At 47.8% G+C, this 22,811-nt stretch overlaps 2 protein-coding genes across 2 annotated transcripts in view; one reads left to right on the top strand and one right to left on the bottom strand.

Moving 5' to 3' along the window:
* The window catches only part of LDAH (lipid droplet associated hydrolase), a 98,534-nt gene extending 93,517 nt beyond the window's left edge, over positions 1 to 5,017 (top strand). Inside the window, exon 7 of the mRNA XM_015859555.2 lies at positions 1,828 to 5,017. Within this exon, the coding sequence (XP_015715041.1) occupies positions 1,828 to 2,019 (192 nt within the window). The 3' untranslated portion in view covers positions 2,020 to 5,017. The remainder of the gene's footprint in view (positions 1 to 1,827) is intronic.
* GDF7 (growth differentiation factor 7) lies at positions 2,089 to 13,541 on the bottom strand. Its single transcript, XM_015859484.2, has 2 exons — positions 13,220 to 13,541; positions 2,089 to 11,726 (listed from the first exon to the last, which is right to left on the bottom strand). Exons 1-2 carry the CDS (start codon positions 13,539 to 13,541, stop codon positions 10,807 to 10,809), a joined length of 1,242 nt encoding a protein of 413 aa, XP_015714970.1. The 3' UTR covers positions 2,089 to 10,806.
* Positions 13,542 to 22,811: the final 9,270 nt, after the last annotated feature.

Below are 22,811 nucleotides of genomic sequence, written 5' to 3'. Positions count from 1 at the left end.
GAGATTCTAGGAGTACTCCATCAAAATGCCTAATGATTTCAAGGAGAACTCCATTAAACTGGAATTGCTCCACTGCTTTTCTCGTCAGTTTCATATTCTTTATTTTTGTATCTGTTGGTAACAGAGTCCAAGGTTGAACATAACTTGGTCAGATGTTTGGCTTTCAGAAGATCTGAATGCAGCTGGCCATTTCACACTGGCTTTTTTGAAGAATTTTTGCCAATGTGACATGGTGTGATTTATGAATAGTCACCATTGAAGGCAAGATCAAAGGAAAATTTCTGCTCAAACAAATGACATACCTTGTTTTCAGCAATTACTTAGTGACAAAAGCAGTGATGTTTGCTAACACGGGATGGTTTGTGTTTTATGCATGTATACTTGGAAGTATAACGTGGGTTAGTGTCTATGTAACCGAGATGTTGTATTTTGGATACAGTCAAGAGTAATGTCTAAGATTTGGGTAGGCTTCAATATGAGGAAAGCAAGACAGAAACTTGTAACGTTTTGTGAAATGCAGTCTGGGCTCTTAGCCCACCTCTACCCCAGTGGGCCAGTAGGGTACATTTACTTCTATTTCACGTGGCTACAAAAATGATGGAACTCAAGATTTTTGTGATTAAAGGCAAATGTCTTGTCCTCTAATTTACGTTAGCGTTGCTCAATTATTCACTGAAGTACTGAAATGAAATATGAAACAAATGAGTGTAATGGAATTGGGCCAAGCTGTGTGTGTGATGGGTTGAGCAATCAACATCCTTCTGGTACCTGCAGTCAAGCATTTTAGAATAAAGAATCCTCATAATTAATCTTGTTCTTGTATAGATTTGAATGAGTTTTACTCACTTCTGGACAACCACTCTCCCTTGATTTACTTTATGGAAATCAAAAATATAGCGCTAGCATACAAAGTTGAGGGGGAAAATGATGACTTGTTGTTAACCAAATTTATTGGAGTAAGTTCAGAACAAAATGGTCTTTGATAGAATTATAGTTCCACATTCCTTCGTGAAAGAAAATGGCTCATCAATCTGAAGGAACCTGTCTGTGCTTTACATGTGCAGTATTTCAGAAAGATAAAATGCTCCAAGCAAAGAAGTTTTGCTTCTGAGAATGACCCAAATTAAAGGTCCTTTCCAACCCAGACCCTTCTATGACTGTGATAGTTGCCATTATTCTGACATGACTGAGTGATTCACTTCTAGTTTATGTCTAACACTGAGAATAAGAACACAAATGTTCCAACACCTAACACCCTAACCAGGCAGATGTTATGAGACCACATCTGAAATGCCAAAAAGAACGATCTACACAAATATGGAGAAACCTCTTGCTTTTACTTTGTTCATACTCAGAAAGAAAGAAATAAACATAGTGGTTTGTCCACTCACCTGGGATATGGCCTCAATTTTGTTATTTCATTAAGAAGTTAGAAAGCTATTATAGAAAAAAAATAACAAATAGCTAGTGAAAACACAATAGCTTGTCTGTGGAGAGGTGAAGTTGATGAACGAGATGCTTAGTCCATGTTAACAGATTTCTCAGAACAGCTGGGCCTTTGTCAGCAGACCACTGTTTCTGGAAGTAAGCATATATCACGATCCATGGTTTTACAGATGAGGAAACTGAGTTAGAGTCCATTTAATTGACTGAACTGTCATTGTAGACTTAGAAGTAAGTAAGAGTTACCAATCTGCTACTTCTCACAGTGTGTGTCGGGTTGTGAAGCTTCAATTCTTTCCAAATAATTCACTGCTCTTTGCTTGGGTATTTGTTGCTTCATCAGTAACTTCTTAAGTTAATGGTTTGATATGCTTTGATTTCTAGCTGATTTTTTACTATGGAACTGGAGACAGCTGGTGTCCGCAGAACTACTACGATGAAATCAAAATGGATTTTCCAGATGGGGACATTCGACTTTGTGAGAAAGGACTCCGCCACGCGTTCGTGCTGGATGCCAGCAAGGAGATGGCTGCCATGATTACGGACTGGTTACGGGATGATCTGACCAAATTATAAGTCCAGTGATTAACAAGAAAACGATGTAATTATTTTGTGACCGTGTAATTTTTTGTGAGAGAGTCTGTCTTTTTTTTTTTTTTTTTTTTTTTTCCTGTTTATTACAGATTATGGCTTGTTTTCTAATGAGAAGTTTTAGAGAAAGTTAAAGAGAGACTGGCTGGTCCAAACTATAGTTTTATCTTTTAATGGCTATGTACTTTAATCCCGTGTCTTCAGCACTCTGAAGGGCATAGAAAAGTATGGAATATTTATTGTCTTCTAGCACTCTAGACAACACTGATAGTAGATTCATTGACTGAAAGTGTGGCTGAGTTACTGTCACCTCAGCTGCTCACTGAAGAACTGTCAGGGCTGGATTTAGGGCAGCCCATTTGGCCTGGTTTAGAAAGAAATATCAGGCTATTCTGTGCCAACTGAAATTGGTATGCTCTGAGAGGTCTGACCCTCTCCACCCATTTCATCTCTGTGTATCCCTGGCACAAGAATAATAGACAGCCAGGACAGCCCAAGGGCCAGCATTGTCTCCTTCAGGTGGGACAGGGCTGCTGGGTTTCAGAGATCAGGCCGAGGCTGGGGTTTTTATGAGGGAGATGTGAAGATGAGGTGAAGACAAGATCCTCCAAGTGGGGTTCAGAGTACTACCAGAACTCCACAGTGTGTTAAGCTTAACATAGGGTAAGTGTGGCTGCTCAGCTGGGGAAGATATTTGGAGCCTTTGGTTCATTTTGTGATTGTAAAGAAAGTAAAGGACCCTTGTCACAAATGCCAGTGCTACAAGGTTGAAGTCGATTCAGAATCCATGTGTAACTACTTGTAAGTGCCCAGGCTCTCTGAGCTGTCATTCTTATAATGAAACCCATGAGAACAGTGTTTGCTCAGCAATTTTGAAGAATTAAATCACTTTTGATGCATGCGTAAATTTCAGTTCTTTGCTCTAAGGACTGAAGCATGATTTTTTCTGCCAAGGCACGGATTAGATAAGTGAGAAAATGGCTGTTCTGCCATTGTCGCACCCATGGAAGTGCATGAAATGTTAGTATTTAGGACCAGATCCCATCTGTAGCACACTGTTGACAAGTATGCTCTTCCTTACATTTCTTCATCCCTCTCCTCTACAGATAGGGGGGAAAAATATGCAGAAATATCCTATGAGCTGTGATAATACAAGTTGTGATAATACAAGAGGTTAAAGCCTAAAGCTAGAAATGAAAACAGCGTAAGTAAGGGGAATGGAGCCAAGTGCAATCAGGAAAGGCTTTCTAGCTGTGAACCTGTGAAATAGTCTCCCTGTAGAGTCCCTAGAGACATTTATAAAGAGATAAATAAACAGAAACACTACAGAACATAGTCACAGGAAGTCCTGCCCTAGCAACCAAATGAATTCAGATAATGCATGAAGTATCTACCTTGCACAAGTAATTAGCAGCATTAATGTGGCACTACTGAGAACGGTGCTAGAGAGCATTCTCTGATGCTGTAGGACTGAATGATTAACTCCTAGCTTATCTTGCACTACTGTATACACACCATCCACTTCTCTCTAGATCCCACTTAACTCTTTTACTGTTATTTAGAGCAATTTGTAGAATTCAGTTTCTGGATATTGTGGACCAATTTTCAAACCTGCTGACAGCCTGTGGATTTAAGTGCCCTTTTCTGCAGTTTGCCTTTGGAGACCAGCCAGTGGCTTTTCAGATTACACTGCCACATAACGAAACAGGTAGTGATGTTTGGGGCAGAAATGCTGAGACCCCAATCAGTGTGTCCAAAGTGAAGGATCTGTGCCTGTGCAACTGATTCAGGTTAGTGGGGAGCCCTGGAAAGTTCCTTCTTTCCAGAGGCTCGTAGTCAGTGGTGATTGAGATAGTTCCTGTGCTCACTTTGGAAATCCACAGTTCTTGTGTATCTGTGTGTCTGTTCTAGCAGCCCCCAGATGTTGGCGTGCAGTCTTCTTGAGTGTCCTTCATAATGACAGGTGCAAAGTGCATCAGCTGGCCTGGGTGCTCCCTGTGGCAGAGTGAGGATGTGTGTTTGCATCTAAATGTGTGTGTATACGTGTTTATACACATGCGTAACACACGTGTGCAGGTTGGCAACAGAAGGAATACAGTCAGTTTGGTCATTTTGATTTACACGTTGATACTGTTGGAGAAAACATTTGTTCTTTGCGGTACATGGAATCAGGAATTGTGCAAGGAATCAGTCTAAAAATACAGCTGTTGTAGTGGATCTTCTGAGGACAGAAAAAGTCTTGCATTAACCAAAGATGACAAGCAGCTATTACAGCCTGGGAACTGAAGTACCTATCAGAGGCAGTTGTTTACAGTGCATTCTTCGTATACTTTGTATGAGCAATTAATTTAGCAATACTTGTGTATTCCTTTTATACAAATGCTAATCTATTATAAATCCTACTGACTGCATTAAGACCTAAACTGAGATGAGACCTGGTCAATGATGACCAGACCTACTGCAGGATAATGCCTTACTATTTTCTTAAAGGAATTTTCTCTGAGATGGTTGAAACCGTAGCAATCCAATTGCGTCCTTCCTCCTCAAAGCCGTTACCATAAGGCAAGGAAAATTTGTTATTCTGTTCATTGCAAAAAACAGAAAAGCATGGATCTGATTGTCACAGCTGTGTTTCCTAAGAGCAGTAGATCTCACACGATGGGAATCCAGTGGTGTTTGCCATGACCCGAGGCAAAGAGCGTCAGAAGTGCTTGTGGTCCAGATGCGCCAACTTGCCATAAAAACACAGTGTAATCTGCCTGTTTTAGGCTATTTTAGAGTTACTGGGAATCCTATCACACACGCATTGACCGTATGCAGTAGCATCTGATCTGTGTCGTTCACACTTTTGTGCTTTGTCACCACGTGAGTAAACCCTGCTAGCTGCAATGACTTGGACTCATGCTCGTGTTTTGCTAGATCAATACCTTTTGTGATAAGTACACAAATCCAGTAAGAAAAATAAAGACATTTGTTGTAAAATATAAGTCAAGTCTTTAATAATTTGGTTAGCCATTTACCACCCTCATTACATTTACAAAAATACAACTTAACAAAATACTTGCCAAAGCCATTTAGGTGTCCAAACTCACAGGAAGTCAGTGGGTGGGTGGGAGGCACTTGACACACTGAAGCATTTTATCCAGAGCCACTCCAAAACAGTGTTCTCCCCTTGCTCCCTCCATTCAGTGTTTGCTTCTCTGAGCTACAGTGCATGCAGGCCAGGAAGGGCTGTTCATTTAGGAGGGTGAGTGCTTTCCCAGTGTTTACGGTGAAGAATTTGGAGCTGGACTCCAAGCTAAACATCAGTTTCTTGCCTCACAGGAGACAGATTGCATACATGAGCCACAGCAATCATCTCTTTTCTGCAGCTCAGATCATGTAGGTATTGGTTTTACAGACAGTGTGTTTGTATTTGCATCCACTCCCCGACCCCCCAGCCCTGTGCTTGGTCTAGCTAACAGCCAGACCCATGTTACTCCATGTCACAGGTCATGCTTATACTACCAACCTGGGTACATTGCTGAGGCTCATCGCTTACAGGTAAACATTCTCTTTTCTGGCATTTCTACAACATAAAAATCTTGAGAGCATTTAGAAGTGACCAGGAGCCATATACAAACAGCAGAGATTTCTGAAGCAGCTGAGAGGGTTTATTGCAAGCAAAAGATAATATCAGAAATACAGTCCAGCTGCCAGGAGCAATCATTGCTTGGTAGCATCACACAGAAGTTATGAAACAATACGCATGCTCAGATGGCATAGGCAGGGGGACATCTAATTGGAGACTGTTTTTAAGTGCTTATGCTGATAGTAAATGGGCTCGGTTTTTCCATTCCACGTATTGCAGGAACACGCAGTTGTGTTGTGGTTTCTTAGCAGTTTGCAGTAGCTAATGAAACACAGAATGTTGTCTAAGGCATCTGACTCATCCTGCAGTGCAGTGTTTGCCAGTCAGATATTGGAGACTTTTGGCCATCCCATTTGATGCAACTGACAATGGAAGAGGCATCAGGGGAGTGCCCCTCATTTGATGATGAGGGGCTGATGAGTACTTGATCAAACTCACTTTAACACAACGTGTCCCCAGCTCAACAATACCGTGTTTCATTTATTAAGTGAAATGACAGAATGGTGGAGTTTGGAGGAGACCTTAAAGCCCACCCAGTTCCAACCCCCTGCCGTGGGCTGGTTGCTGCCCAGGACCCCATCCCACCTGGCCTTGGGTACCCCTCAGCAATGGGATATCCACATATCTCTGGGCAGCTGTGCCAGTGTCTCACTTGTACTTCAGGCAAACCTCCATCATCAGTTCTCCATGTTTCCCCCTAGTTTCACTGTTTCCTTCAGTAACTTCAATAGCCCAGGAAGCCAAAATGACTTAGTAAAGGTACTCTGAAATGAGCCATCTGGTTTTGGCACACAGATACAAGTCTTAGAAAGAAAAAACTATCGCCAAGATCTATTTATCAATAAAATATTTAATAAACTTATCTGTACAAAATATTAAAAAGGTTATTGAAGAGTATACAAGAATACTTATTTAACAAATATATACTGCTATATAATATATTCAAGAAAATATAGATTGCTGTTTACAGTTCATTTACAATCCAATATGTACAATCTATTTAGACTTTAGAATACATACAAACAAGGCATTTACACCATCACTTACAGAGCTATCTTCTTCAGAGATATCCCACGCTCAGACCTGACAAAGCTGAACAAATACATGGAAAGGTTAGAGGCACACGTAGGGATACAAGTATTGCTTCAAAGAAATTAAGTACTAGAGATACAGCTATTGGAAACTTGAGTCCTTTTTCATTTACTGATACTTTCCTTTCTAACCAAAGAAAATAAGACATAAATAAAACCATGACTGACCAGCAGAGAGGCTCATTTTGTCACAAAAAGAGCTCTGGATAGTCTTGACTTGACCTCAGAAACAGAATGGGCAAGGGTAAGATATGTGGTAGTTTAGCAGATGGGATTAACAAGGACTGACACTGCCCCAGGCTGCATCTAAACTGGGGAGCACCACAGAGAAGCTCCTCCATGCACAGAAAGGCCTTCAGAGTCAGGCTCCCAAACCACAGGGCAAAGAGCTTGATTTACAAAGGTACAGCACTTCAGATGCTCAGATCTTTCACTTATGCACTATTTAATCCTACAGGTTAACCTGCTCACAGAACACGGGGTGAATAAAACCAGCACGATCACCTCTTCCATGGCACGGATCGTCCATATCTACAACTCATGCTGGTAGGCCTCAGCCTTCAGAAACAGGCTGCTCAGAGAATCTGTGGATGCTCTCTGGAGGCACTCAGTGTCAGGTTGGATGGGTCTCTAAGTGGCTTCATCTGGTGTGGCACAACCAGCCCACATCAGAGGAGTTGGAACTGGATGGGCTTTGAGGTATCCTCCAACCTAAGCCATTCTATGATATGGTATGATTCCCTTCCTAACTTGCTCTCTGTTCCCCAGCCATCACAAATCCCAGAGCTCCTCATCCTGAAAAGCCAAAATAATAACACGTATCAAAACTGAAAAGCAAGCTCACCAATGTGAGAACAAACTCTAGAGTGGAGACAACAAGAGCAATAACCCAAAGAGTGGGTGAGATTCATTTGGTGTCATTTCTGGGAACAGATCAAGCTTTGGTTTAAAGGTGCATAATACCAATGTACTTGAAAATGCTCTGCTGCCCACCCTGGTCATAGAATCATTGAATCATTTGAGTTGGAAGGGACCCTCAAAGGCCATCTAGTCCAAAACCCCTGCAATGAACAGCGGCACCTACAGCTCCATCAAATGCTTAGAGCCCCATCCAGCCCGACCTTGGGTGTCACAAGGGATGGGGCATCTACCACCTCTCTGAGCAGCCTCAGCCAGAAGCTGGACATGGATACATCACCCTGCCTGTGCTTTCCCCCAGGCTCCTTCCAACACAGCAAAATCAGGAGGACTGTTCTAATAGTGGTACCAGCAAAAGGGAGAGCAGCATCACAGCCTACGCATCCGGAGGCTGTAAAACATCCTCAGGGATGAAGGATGAGCTCTTTGGTCAGTCCTCCTCCACCAGCAGGAGTTCCAGATTTTGGTCATTTCTTGAACATCCAGGACAACTGTTGATGCAGTATGAATATCAGAGAGCGCTGCACATTCTTGTGTGCGCAGCAAAGCATTAAAAGCACAAGGAGCTTCATAAAGCTGACTGCAGCTGGTTTTGTCACAGAGAAGATAAATCAGCTTGTGGCAAAATTCAGTAGGTGCACCAGGCTGGTACAACACATCACTATTGCAGACCAGAGACCCACTTAAGGACAGGAGGGGCAGAGAGCTCCCCGTGCCTGCGGTTCTGGGGGAGCTGGCAGGGTGACTGCCGCTAAACACACACTTCAGGTACTGTGGGAGAGGGGCCTGAAGCTGCCAGCAGCAGAAGTGGCTGCTTGCTTTGCAAAGGGCGTGTGACCAATAAATCACTGCCTGCCTTCCCTGCTCTCCCCAGCAGTGAGAGCCACACGAGCGAGATGTGAGCTAAAATCCATATGGTGTTAACACACGCAGAAGCGGCTGGCGCTCAGCTCTGAGCAGAAGGCAGCTTGGGGTTGCCAGACTTTTCCTCACGGGTGTGCCAAGCATCAGCAAACAGCCCAGGAGGACATCACCGCTCCATCTGCCCCTGCTTTGGGACCCCAGAGGGTTGTGGTCTCCAGGATGCAGTGAAGCGGTGCCGGAAGCACAAGCTCTGGTTTTACACACCGTCTCCACACACCAGGCTTGGCCTCACCACGCACCCCGAGTCCCAGCTCAGTGCTGGCAAAGCCTTTTTGGGTCTGAGCAGCTTTCCCTGCCCCTGAGCCATTGCTGCCCCCACATCCAGGAGGGGATGGAGCACCAAGCGCAGGTACGCGGCCCTTTCCAGATGCTCGCTATTTCTAGCTTTGCTGTAATTACATCCCGCAGATAAAAATGGTGCTGAAGGTCAGACAAATCCTCCAGGAGAACATAACTCTGCATGGAAACTGTTTCAGTTTTCTTTTTTTTTTTCCCCTCTCTCTTTTTTTTTTTTTTTTTTTCCTGGAAAGGCTGTATAAATACTGCAGGTTGGGAACCTGTAATTATCCATTCAAATCATTCCGAGTCCACTGAATCCACCTTTGTCCGCTTTCAGCCTCTCGTCTCCTATTTATACTGCTCAGAAATCAGCCCAGGTGAGAGGAGATGGATCAGGAATACCACTTCATGAGGTGGCTTCAATGCCTTTAGAGGGTCTTGGCAGTGATACCCCAGAGAGCATCCCCTGGCAGAAGCCAACCTTGCCTACACAGCCATAGAATGGCGTAGGTTGGAGGGGGCCATATGATCATTTATTTCCAATCTCCTGCCAAGAGTGGGGCTGCCACCCACATCAGGCTGCCCAAAGAAGAGCTCTCTGCCAAAAAAACAGAGGTGCCCAATGGGGAGAGAGGCAATTCATTCCCACATGGGCAAATCCACAGACAGCACCGCCGCCAGCAGCAGCCACTGTGCTCTTCCCAGACCTCCCCATTTTCCCTTACTGCAGTGATCCAGGCTGCAAACCTGCAGTGACCAAGCCAGAACTTTGCTCCCTGGGGCACCAATGTGGACATGGTTTTGTGTCCTGCAAGAAGGGGCCTGAGGCCACTTGTGGGGCTGTCGGGAGCTGTATGTATATATAAATACTGAACTGCCCACAAACCTCCACTGCAAATATTTGGAGGAAAGAATTTAAAAAGTGAAAACACTATAAAAATCAGCAGTGAGGAAAGCTACGTGAAGACCATCAGTGATTGAACTGCCAGGCACATGGAAGCATGGCAGGTTCAGGAATGCCGTGGTGCCCACATCCCCTCACTCTGAGTGATGCCTGTGCTAAGGGTATGGGACGAGAGCTGTTTGTTAGGGATGTTGGATGAGGTTTGCTGGAGCCCTGGGGGTGAGAATGGGGAGACACTGGGATTGTCCCGGGGGTACCTCTCTGCTGTGATACGCAAGGTGGGAGCCCTCCTGATGTCATATTGCCCCAGTGGGGGCTGCTTGGGTGAGAGCTGGATGCTCCCTCCTGCCCAAGAAATTGGTCTGGGGCTGGGAGGATTCCTGCCCTCTGTTCAGAAATCTCTGATATTTATAAGGCAACAGCCTGGACACTAACAAAAACCAATCTCATCCCTGACACAAGCAGAGCCACAAAGCTGCTTGGTACAGAAAGCCACCTGACAGCATCCCACAATTGATGCCAGGCTTCTTGGGGTTCAAGGCACTGTTTAAGCCCATTTCCTAACAACTTGCAGCCCTCTCAGCTCTGCTCTTTGCGAGTTAAATGTCTCTGCCCAGAGGATGCAGGCTCCCTTAGGGTAGGCAGGGAGGAATGGAGCTGCTGCCAAAGGGAGGTGGAGCAGAGCCTGGACTTTTTATAGCAATTATTTGGGGGAAAAGAACCCAAGTAAAGCAGCTCTTCCCTGGGGAGCTCGGAACTCTGCTTCTCCCCAGATGCTCTGAAGAGGTGTCCTTATGTGCAGAAAGAAAAGCTCCAGCTGCCCCAACTCAAGAGCAATGCAGAGAGCCCCAAACCTTTGAGCAAAGAGCATAGAGGGTTTCCCCATCCCTGCAGGGCAGCCCCTGGGGGCAGGGGGTTCTTGGAAAGGCACACACCAAAATGTGTATGTATATATATATATATATTATATATATATTTATATATAAAATGGGGTATGATGGGACAGGGAAGAGCTGCAGAAATTGCTACCTGCAGCCGCACGTCTCCACCACCATGTCCTCATACTGTTTGTACACCACGTTGTTCCCAGAGTCTATGTAGAGGATGCTGATGGGGCTGAGCTTGGAGGGCACGCAGCAGCTTGGGGGAGTGGACTCCGGGTCCATGGAGTTCATCAGGGTCTGGATGATGGCGTGGTTGGTGGGCTCCAGGTGGGAGCGCAGGGGGAAGTCACAGACCCCCTCGCAGTGATACGCCTCGTAATCCAGCGGGGCGATGATCCAGTCGTCCCAGCCCAGCTCCTTGAAGTTGACGTGTAGGGGTTTCCTGCTGCAGCGCGTCTTCGCCTTCTTCCCATGGCCTTTGCCTCCAGAGCGGGCAGCGATGGTGGTCCTCCTCTTCCTCCGTTTGGGGTAAACCTCCCGGCCGGGATCAGGGGGCTCCAGCAGGGGGGGACCACCCAGCACCTTCATCCTCTCCCGGATCTCCTTGAAGAGGTTTTCCTTCCTCTGGGTGCGGGAGAAGGCCACGAGCAACGCTCTCTCGTGGGGCTGCGGATGGGGTTTGCCGAATCCCAGCTGCCGGGGGGGCAGGAGATGGCCCGAGCGATCCGACACCACCCTCAGCACGAAGCACAGAAGTTTGCCTGGGGGGGGCCTCTCCCTCCGGTCTCGCAGCGCTTCCCAGACGTCAAAAACCTCCCATCTGGAACCTGCATCCAGAACATCGGCCGCCCTGGAGTCCAGCAGCCGGGGCTCCTCACCAGCGGGGCCGGAGCAGGTGGAGAGGAGCAGGTGGTGGAAGGTGCCTTCGGGGGACAGAGCCAGGCTGAGGTTTGCAGGGAGGGAGCGCAGGACCCGCAGCTCCGCGCCTGTCACTTCCTCCGCCTCGGGTAGGCTGGAGATGTCGAAGAGGTAGCGCTGCTCGGGGGCGGACGGGGAGGAATCTGGGAGGGAGAAATAGGAAAGAAATGCGAAAANAAAGAAATGCGAAAAGAAAAAAAAAAAAAAAAAAGGGGGAAAAAGAAGAGAAAAAAAAAAAAGTTAAGAAGAGAGGGGAAAAAAAACAGGCATAATATCAAAACCCAGCCAGGCGAAGCCGAGCGCTCGTCACGGAGGTGCGCGGGACAGGCAGTGAATGGCAGCAATGGGCGAAGGGCTGAGCATCCCGGCGGGAGGGACACAGCCCTCTAACCCGGCGGAGTCACCGCGTTGAGGGCTGGAAAAAGAACGGGGAGGGAATGAGGGGGGTGGAGGGATGGCTCCAAGCGAGTGCCCTCCCGCTCCCCGCGTCCCCCCAGCAAAGAAAAAGGGGGGAATCCTATTGTCCCCTGCAGGCACGGGGTGCTGCCTCGGGGTGTCTGACACGGGCGCTTCCCAGAAGCTGAACTTGTCCCTGTTTTACCATAGAAACAGCAAATATCCGGAGTTGGAAGTGACTTATAAAGATCACTGAGTCCAAAGGGGTGCATGCAAAGCCCAAACGCAGATTGTGCTGTTTCTGGCACCGTTTATATACTAGATGTTAAGTTAAAAAGAAAGAAAGAAAGAAAAAGAGGCGCTGGAGGGGGCGAGGGAAGGGGAGATGAACGAGGTCAACGAGGTCTGGGGTTTCTTCTTTTCTCCTCTCTAATAAGAAACCGGACCGCTGCACGCTGACGTGCCCGAGACCCGCTCTCACCCCGACCCGCAACCGCTCTCCGGCTGGGAAACACTTTTCTCCCCGTCCTTTATTATAATAACAGTAATTATTTTCTTTTAAAGCAAATCCGCAGTTCCCGCGGGGTCGGATAAGGGGGATCCCTTTGCAGAGCCCACCCCGCAGCATCTCCCCTCAGCCCCGGTCCGGCTGCTCCCCCGCAGAACCGCAGAGCCGCCGCCGGGCAGAGCGCAGAGGCTGCGGGGGTCCGGGCACAGGGGGAGCCGGGGGCTGCCCTTCCCTTCGGATATCCATTGTATTCCATCTGGGAAGGGCGAGGGAGGGAGGGTCTGATTTAATTATTTCTTTCCCCCCCGAAAACTTCTGTCGGGACGACACAGTGAGAGTAAACGCACAAGGGATAAAAAGCAACGGATCGGTGTGTCTGCTCGACACAACATCATCGGATCCGCGGGTACGAAAAGGGCAAAGGGGGGCACCGCAGCCGCAGTGCCGACTCCGAGGTGCGCGCATCCCTGTGAGCACCGGCACGGCTGGGAGAGGATCGGAGCTCTGCCCCGCGCCTGCTTCCATCCAGCACATCCCATACCCACACCCTACAGCCACGCACTGCCCCGCGGGGCTCAGCCGGATCCCCATCTCCTGCGCAGCCCCATCCCCACGCACTGCCCCGTTCCGCGCACCGCCCCGTCCCAACAGCCGCTCGTCTCCGTCTCCATCTCCATTCCCGTCCCTCGCACATCCCCGACGTGCGATCCCTCCGCCCTGCCCCGCACTCACCGCCCCGCAGCCGCTCCACGAAGCCGGTGACGGTTCCGACGGGGCGGGCGGCCGAGCCTCGTCGGGCGGCCAAGCGCTGATAGAGGGTCACCATGTAGCGGTGCGGCACCACCGTGCCGTTGCGGAGCGCCCCGTCCCTCCGCGGCGGGGAGGAGAAGGGGGAGGCGGCGGCGGCGGAGGAGGAGGAGGAGGAGGCGGAGGAGGAGGAAGGCGCGGCTGCCGGGGGTCGCTGGGGAGCGGCGGCGGCCTGCGGCCCGCGGCGGAGGCGGCAGGCGCCCAGCAGGCAGAGGCAAAGGGCGGCGGCGGCGGCACGGAGGCGCATGGCGGCGGCGCGGGGCTCGGCGCTGTGCTGCTGCCGCCGCCGCTCCCCGCCCGCTTTTGAACATCGTCTTCGCCCGCCGCCGCCGCCGCCGCCGTCGTCGCCGCCGCCGCTGTCCGCCTCCCGCCGCCCGCCCGCGGCGCCCCCTGCCGGCCGCCCGCCCCCCGCCCCGCCCTCGGCCGCAGGTGAGAACCGGGGGGGCCCCCGCGCCCCGGTCCGCCCCCCGGTCCGCCTCGCTCGGTGCGTCCGACGCGGTGTCCCGTAGGTCGGAGCGCTGCCCTCCGACGGCTCCCCGAGCTGGGGGGTCGCTCTCGTTGCGCCTTATTTTGGGCAGGGAGCTCCTCCGGCCTTTATTTCCCTTGGAGCTCTGCCCTCTCTCCCCGGCTCTGTTTCACGCCTCACACCTCTATCTCACAGCCCACGCTCCGGATGGTGCCTCCCCTCCCCTCCACGGGAATGGGGGTTTGGGGCAACGGGGCATCCCCGAGCCCGGTAATTCCTCCCCGCGGCTGAACAAAGCCCCGGGCGGGCGCGGGGTGATGTTTTCCCCCTCACCAATGAGGGTTTCCTTGGTAAAATTCAGATGTTTCCTCGGGCCTCGATTAAAATAACAACGTGAGGGTATTTACCGGGATGTTATTTCAAGTCTCTTAAGTCCCCGCTTATGTCTGTTGCGATTTCTTCGCAAATACAAAAACAAGTGCCGCGATGATTTATTGGAAGGAATGTGAGCGTTTGGCCAAAACAAACACGGCTTTTCTTTCCCCCTCCCCCCAAAGAAAACAAACTCTTCTCACCAGCGTTTATCACTGCAGCCTCTCGCGTTTCTTCCTGCTGTCATCCTACAGGTGCTCCGTCAGCCCGTTGGGTTCCTAATGCCAACGAGCATCGCCGCCCCGTGGAGGCTGAGCACTCGAAGCAGCCCTTCCCCAACGCAGGAAGGCAGAAGAGACCCGTCCTGTCCCAATCCCACCTGCACCAGTGGCACCATAAAATCACAGAGTGATTGGAAGGGACCTTAAAGATCACCCAACCCCGACCCTCCAGATCAGGCTGCCCAGAGCCTCATCCCACCCAGCACTGAATGCTTCCATGGATGTGGGCAGATGTGCTGGTGCCTCCCCACTCTCTGAGTAAAGAATTGCCCCAGGTGGGACTTCCTGCTTTTCATGTGCTCTCTTCCCAATGGGACAGGAATGAAATGGCCAGGGAAAGGATGTGATAAGCTTCAGAAATCCATCTATGAACTCTCGGGCTCAGTGCAGTGGCACTGGAGCTTCGTTCTTGGATTCCTCTAGAGCAGACAGTTTGACAGGGAATGGAGAAAGGTGAAAAATGGTGTCAGTGGAGGCACACGTTCATTTAAGGTCAGGCTGGATAGGGCTCTGAGCAACCTGATGGAGCTGTAGCTGCCCCTGTCCACTGCTGGGGAGCTGGCCTACATGGCCTTTAGAGGCCCCTTCCCAATCTAAGAGGCCCCTTCCCACTCTTAAGTGGCGCCTTCCAATGATTCCACACACGAGGAACTCCAGGCTCCTCCATATTCAGGGCGCTTGGATCTGCCCTTGCATTTTTTCAGTCTATCTGCTAAAAATTAAAATGATATGGACACAGCAGAGCACCCGAGTCTTCTCTTTCTCCAGTTTTCCAGCCCCAGAGCAGCTCCACACAGTGCCACATTCACAGGGGCACGTATTCACACAACAGGCACACACACCCACATCAGCACATGGCTCCATGGGCATGTGTACACACAGCAAATCCTGCCCATCTATGCACTCCCACAGCCCATCCTCTCCACTGCCCAGCATCTATGGAGGTGATGAAGTTCCCCATCTGTTCTCCATTGCAGCTTTGTCCAAACCCTTTTGGGTTGTCTTGAATTTCTATCGGCCCAGCCCAGCTGTGGGAGCTGCCCGAACCACCCCATCTCCTGCCCTGCTCAGAGCACACACACCCTGCCCTCCCAGAGCAAACCCTTCTGTGCATAACTTCACACTGGCAAAGGGCCACCTTCTACCAGCCCCCTTCCAAAACCAAATTAGCACGCGGCTGCAGCAGCAGAAATTGGAGAGGAAAGGCTGCAGTTTTATTTTACAACTCAATTAGCAAGTTTATACAGAAAAAACACCCATATAACCACAGGAGATTTTATGTCCATTTGACTTCACCAGCAAGGAGACTTGTTCCTCTCAAGGGCACTCCCTGTTGCCCATGGTGGCCCTCCACCAGTATGGTCCAGCCCCATTCCCTGCTCTATCTCTCCCTACTCTTACAAATCCTCCTTGTAACTCAAGCACGAACAGACAAACCTGAGATGTCCCATCATCACAGGTTGGATATTTGGGAAGATTTCTTCTCCAGAAGAGTGGTGAGGCATTGACACAGTCTGCCCAAGGGGTGGTGGGGTCATTGGCCCTGCAGGTGTTAAAGAACTGTGGAGATGTGGCACTGAGGGACATGGTTAGTGGGTATGGTGGGATGGGTGGATGGTTGGACTCGATGATCTTAGTGGTCTTTTCCAACTTTAAGGATTTGATGATTCTATACTGAATGAACCAGAAGTCTGCCAGAACCTAAGGTGAAGCTAAAGGTCCACATCTGTTTCTGTGTTTCCCCAACAACCTCTCTCTAGTATGAGAGAGAACCTAGAGAACCTGTCTCTAGTACGGCATGAAGCCAATGCTTGCATACCAGGGATCAGCACGGCCTCTCCACGACACAGCTCTAGATGGGTTTCTGGAAGGAAGGGTACCTCTACATATGGAGCATAAGAAGTTATTTGACATAACCAGAACAAAGCATCCCACCAGGTCCCAAAGGAGGAAAATGAGGCAGAAAAGAGATCCTTAAGGAATGACCATGAACCCAGTGCCATAGCCATGTTCCCAGAGACTTCTGTCTCCATAGCTGTTCACCTTCCCCTTCATCAGCACTGCTTGTTGGAACTAAATTGAACTATGGTAACAAACATCCCCCAGGACTCAAAGCTGGGGTGTTTGTGGCTGTTTCCATCAGCCAAACCAGCGGGGCTCCACCAAATGTTCAAGTCTTGTGCAAGTTTGCAGTGGTCACGATGTGTAATGCTTGTGATTATTTAGAAGAATATGTTCCCATGTGGTGACCACACATGAAGCCTCTTGGGGTTTCACTTAGCAAACTTCCTAGTGAGATGGCTACAAGTGACGACAGTAACCAAGTAACCAAGCAACAGCATCATTTTCTTTCCAAATCCTATCATAGAATCATTGAGGTTGGAAGAGACCTCTAGGATCATCTCGCCCAACCATCAACCCATCACCACCGTGCCCACTATCCATGTTCCCAGCAAATCTTTCCAAAATTTATTCAAACTGAAGCCAGGCTGATTTTTTTCTGATTGTCTGCACAGGGATCACCAGAGAAAGTAAAGCAAATTAATGTACAAAGTCAATGCATGCAACATCAGATGGATCCGTAAGTCCTGCAGGAGGTTTTGATTCAGGCCCAGAGAGGATACGCTGCTGCAAGCTGAATGTCCACCACTTTTTATCTGACCACTATACTTTAGCTAAGGGCCAGGAGATATAGAGAAAAACCTTGCCAAGAGTTCATTTACCCCTGGAAAACAAAAGCCTTTTGGTAGTGTTGCCCAAGGAGGCTGTGGATGCCCCATCCCTGCAGGCATTCAAGGCCAGGCTGGATGTGGCTCTGGGCAGCCTGGTCTGGTGGTTGGTGACCCTTCATATAGAAGGGGATTTGAAACTAGATGAGCATTGTGGTCCTTTTCAACCCAGGCCATTCTATGATTCATATCTTTCTGATGGGGAGCAAGACCTCCAAAGGCTGTTCGTACAGCACTAACCAAGGAACCCAGCTGGTTCCTTGGCCTGGGAAGATTTTTTTCCCTTTAGGTTATCTTCCCATCTCTTGGTATTGTTTATTCCTTATCAAACATGAGCTTTGCTCTCATATTCAATTCAGTGCTCTTATTTTCACCTATAGATCAGCCCAGTGGAGCAACATCAGCTGAAGTCCACAAGGTCAACCCAATAATTCTCCATATGACAAGGATTTGGCAAAGCGAGTCTGCCCCTGTAAAGAGAATATTCTCTCCTTGTTGGGAATATCCCTTTGGGCAAGAATCAACAGGCAGATCCAACCTTTCTAAGCACAGCTATCAGCATGAGGTAACTGCAGGGAGGTGGGTGCTTTGGTTCCTCCTTTGGTCACGCTGGGGACACTGGTGAGATGTGGGGGGCAGCTGGGGCAAACAGGGAGCTCACAGACATACCACCTCCTGCTTCATCTGTTGCTGGGTTGGTGCAGCAGACCGAGCACCATCACCAAGCCTGGAGTACCAGGAAGAGTCCGGCTTGCAACAGGGCTGACTGCCGGGACAGGAGCACCATCTCCTGGTGAAAGGATTCATAGCAGGAAATCTCTGCGAAGGGTGGTTTGGGAGGAGCAGGTGGAGCGTGGAAGGCAGCAGCAGGCTGCAGCTGTATCAGGTGAAGCTCCATCTTATTTTGCCTTGCCTCCATTCTGCCTCAAAAAGCCCTTAAAGTTAACAAATACAGAACAATGATTATAATATCACATTTATCTCAAAGCTCCGAAAGTAACTTGACAAAGTTTTACCAAATCTAAATCAGAGCAAGATTTTGTCTGTGTCTTTGTGCAGTCCCTGCCCATCTGGAGCTCCCACTAAAGCAGAAGGCAGACCCCTGAGCAGGGACAGCTGTGTGTGCAAAGCCAAAGATGCACGTTGCATGGTGGGATGTCAAATGCCTTGTTAGCAAAGACCTCTCTCTCTTAACACAGTACAGTGGCACATGGTCATGTGTACGTATCTACAGCTAAATTCTACCTACATCCTTTCTGTAGTGCCTCACCCTATGGCACAAACTAAGCCTGGGCTGGTGGTTTTAATGAGAGCACAAAGAGGCTTAAGGGGATTCCTGGGCTTTGATGATTTAGTGATGTAGAAACTGCAAGTGAATCGTTCTCTAAATCTTCTCATCGGTTCTTCCTCTGTACAGTGAGCTGTAATGTGCGTGTAAGACAAGCTGTAAATATAAAGGATGTTAAACCATCCAGTGAGCTCTCCAGGTGGATATGGTTGTGGAAGCAGAAATAGCCACCTGGGCTACATCTATACAAGCAAATTAAATGTGGGACCTTTCTTTAGCACCAAGGATTGATACTAACAAAACCATGTGCACATGACTGAACTCCCTTAGCCTCCAGGGCTGCTGACCAGAGTGCTGGATAGGAATGGTCCCTGGCTTGTGTTAACAACTGAATTGCCCCAGGAACTGCTCAGAACAGTTCTAGGCTGAAAATCATATAACCATAGAATCACCAAAGTTGGAAAAGACCTCCAAGATCATTCAGTCCAACTGTCCGCCTATCGTCAATGTTTCCCACTAAACCATGTCCCTCAGTACAACATCTAAATGTCTCTTGAACATCTTCAGGGTTGATGACTCCACTTACAATCCCCTGGGCAGCTCTCGACTGCCAGTTCCCTGACCATTCTGTCACAGAAGAAAGTACTTCACCTAATGTTCCAACATGTCAATCTCACTCTGTTTTTGATTTCACATCATCACTTAATGGTATTCTGAGATGCTGAGAGACCAAAGGCAGGTCCTGCGTGATGGCGTTTCGTTTGTTGGTGAAAAACCCAGATCATTCCTGTCTGTGCACTCTTGCCTTCATTCTTTCAAAGCCTTATTCCAGCAAAGTTTGTTGGACTTCAGTTTATTTTAGGCTAATCCATAATTAAAGCTTTTCTTTTGATGAAAGAGGTCCAGAGAGGGTCTTCATTAAAGGGAGTAGCTTCCACACAGGTGCTGAACAACCAACTAAAACCAAGCAGACCTTGTGCTCCTGTTTATCTCCAAGCAAATAAATGAACATGGACATAAATATGATTCTCTGATTCTATGACAAATACCTCCAGAGCTTACCTGGTGGGAGTGATGAAAACCAAAGTAAACAACAGCTTACGTTAAGCATGGTGAAGAAGTACATTAAAAACTTGGCAAACATTATTTGGGAGTTTAGCTGTAAATCGTGCTCGTTACTGACCCTGGATCGTTCGACCTCATATCCTTGATTTGGGGAAATACTCTTTTCATTGCAGATAGAAGACATAAACTGGTCTTAATGAAAAAGTAGTGGAGCAGAACAGGAAGGAAGGAAGGAAGGAAGGAAGGAAATGGAAGGAAGGAAGGAAGGAAGGAAGATAGGCAAGGAAGGAAAGGAAGGACAGGAAGGAAGGAAATGTGGAAGGCAAGGAAGAAGGAATGAAGCGAAGAAGGAAGGAAGAAGGAAGGAAGGAAGGAAGGAAGAAGGAAGGAAGGAAGGAAGGAAGGAAGGAAGGAAGGAAGGAAGGAAGGAAGGAAGGAAGGAAGGAAGGAAGGAAGGAAGGAAGGAAGGAAAGTGCAGTTTCTACCTACTACAGATGAGTTTTTGAATAATATAGTTTATTATTATTATTATTATTGCATAGTTTTGTTTATTTTATTTTATTTTATTTTTAAATTGAGGCAGACCAGAAAACCTCATCTCTTCTTTGCAGCTGTCTACCATGAATTTTATCCATGATTTACATCGGTCTCCCAAACTTCAGAGACAGGGAATTTTAATTCCAGGGCTGCAGCAGGGCAAGAGCCAGGTTATCTTTCATCAGGGATTACCTATGGTTTCTACTGGATTATTCCTGACATGAGGCTCATCGTATTACAGGTTAACTGTTTAAAGGAGGGAAAAACATGAGGTATAATGAAGAACAGCAATATAACTCTCCTCCCTTCTTCACAGAATAGATCGATACCAAGTTTAGGAGGTGTGTAGATTAAAAGGCTGCCTTGACAGGCTATCAACAGCCTTACCACATCATATAACAACAGTGAACTTTAAATCTAGCATTTCTGCTACCTTTGAAACTCACAAAGCACTTCAGACTTAATATAAAATCTCCTAGTGGTTCGCATCTGGGTTCTGTAATTGTCATCTGAAAACAAATAGTGGTAGAAACAATGAAGTGACCGATCATCTCACTGGAACCCTATTACCCCAGTGCAGTAATTAAATTATATTATATTTCTCTCAATATGATCTAGGCTGAAAAAGGTTTCATTTCAGCTTTTAAAATGTGTTTTTATAGCCGATTTATTTTGTATGGAAGTATGTTCCCTTGTCCTTGCTTCCCTCCAGCCTCTCAATTTTACTTACTTACTTACTTTACTTACCCTTTGCAGGGCTCTGATTCCTCTACATCTATGATTACAAGCAGAGCATTTTGCCAGGGATCCAAAAGTTGGCAGATAATTCCCCTGAGACTTATAAACTCACTGCTGATGGTCTGTTAGCTCAGGGGAGATGAAAAGAAAACCTGAGAGCTGCCAAGAATCACACCCAGCCAGGGCTGTGCTCCCAGCCAGAAGAAAGACGTGACTCTGAGATAGCTTCCAGAGCTGGGTCCCTAAGGGTGAGACATAATACTGGGCTGCAGTTAGCACCAGCAACCTCTCATGGTTTATTGGTTTGATTTGAGTGCTCTCTAGTGGACAGAAGAATGAATCCAGAAACAAACAGCTTGCTGCTCACCTTCCCTGAGCTGATCTGGCTGTCTGTGGCATGGAGTTTGCAATACTCACAGGCTTGTGCTGAATGTCTGGAAAGGGTCTTCTTCCATGGGACATTCCTCCCATTTTGAAGGATGCACATGCAGGAGCTTCTCCAGCTTGTGCAGCAAGCAAGAAGGGCAGATAAGCATGAAGACAGGAGAGTAGAACCATCCACCACCATATTACTGAACCATGTGTTTTAAAGGTATCCCAAAATCATGAGATTTGTAAGGGTACTGTAATTTAATTGTCATTGCCTATATTAGGTATCAGAGTTCTGAGGTCCAAAAATCACTCATCACGTTTTCCTTTTGTTTTTGTGAAATAATAATGGCCAAAGTATTTTTGTTGTTAATGGTGATATTGGAGGTTACAAGCATCTCTCCTTTAATTCTGTGTTTAAAATCTGCCTTTCCCATCACATTTGTATCGTGGAGAGCTCTTAATTTAGAGTTTCAGGCTGAGACCATATTTCAGCATGAGCTCCTCTTATAGGGACACTTCTGAATGCTTATACATCTTCAGCACAAATGAAGTTCCTTTAAGTTCCTTTATGTTCCTTTATCCATCTTCTGAGCTTAATTATTTGCCTCCTGTTCATTTTTTCTTCATTTTATAGATGTCACTGACTGAACTCACACTGGCCTCCTTTTCTCTCAAAACTTTCTTCGGTTTGGAGCTGTCCCAGAAACACAGAATCATAGAATCATAGAATTACCCAGGTTGGAAAAGACCTCAAAGATCATCAAGTCCAACCACAGCCCAATCATAGTACCCCAAATCTAACAACTCTTTGCTAAATCATATCCCTGAGCACCACATCCAAACGGCTCTTAAACACATCCAGGGATGGCGACTCAACCACCTCCATGGGGAGCCTATTCCAGTGTTTAACTGTCCTTTCTGTAAAGGAGTGTTTCCTAATCTGTAAAGAAGTGTTTCCTAACACAGAACTGTTAAGATTAGAAAAGACCTCTAAATTCATCTGGTTCAACCATCCTTACACACCTCCTGGGTTGGTAGTGTAGAGCCGGAAAGATGTTTTAGGGCCTGAAGCATCTTGTTTTGGGCCCCTCACTGAAGTTTTGGGCCCCTCACTGCAAGAAAGACATTGATGCCCTGGAACGCGTTCACAGGAGGGCTACAAAGCTGGTGAGGGGTCTGGAGCACAGGCCTTATGAGGAGAGGCTGAAGGGGCTGGGATTGTTCAGCCTGGAGAAGAGGAGGCTCAGGGGAGACCTTATTGCTCTCTATAACTTCCTGAAGGGAGGTTGTAGTGAGCTGGGGGTTGGCCTCTTCTCTCGTGTAATTGATGATAGAACTAGAGGGAATGGTTTTAAGCTGCGTCAGGGGAGATTCAGGCTGAACATTAGGAAGTATTACTTCTCAGAAAGGGTAGTCAGGCATTGGAATGCACTGCCCAGGGAGGTGGTGGAGCCACCGACACGTTTGGTTGTTGTGTTGATGAATATGATTTAGCTGGGAAGTACTTGTAATGGTTGGACTAGATGATCTTCGAGGTCTTTTCCAACCTTGATAATTCTGTGATTCTGTGATCTCCTGTAGGGTGAAAAGCTGAGGACTGTCACAGCTCGGGGCCACTAAGCAGACATAAATTACTCCAGTTTTGCTGCCAGCAGCTTTGTATGCCGGT

Source organism: Coturnix japonica, chromosome 3 (assembly GCF_001577835.2).
Source record: "Coturnix japonica isolate 7356 chromosome 3, Coturnix japonica 2.1, whole genome shotgun sequence".
Classification (NCBI taxonomy): domain Eukaryota; kingdom Metazoa; phylum Chordata; class Aves; order Galliformes; family Phasianidae; genus Coturnix; species Coturnix japonica.
This window is presented reverse-complemented; position numbering and strand designations above follow the sequence as displayed.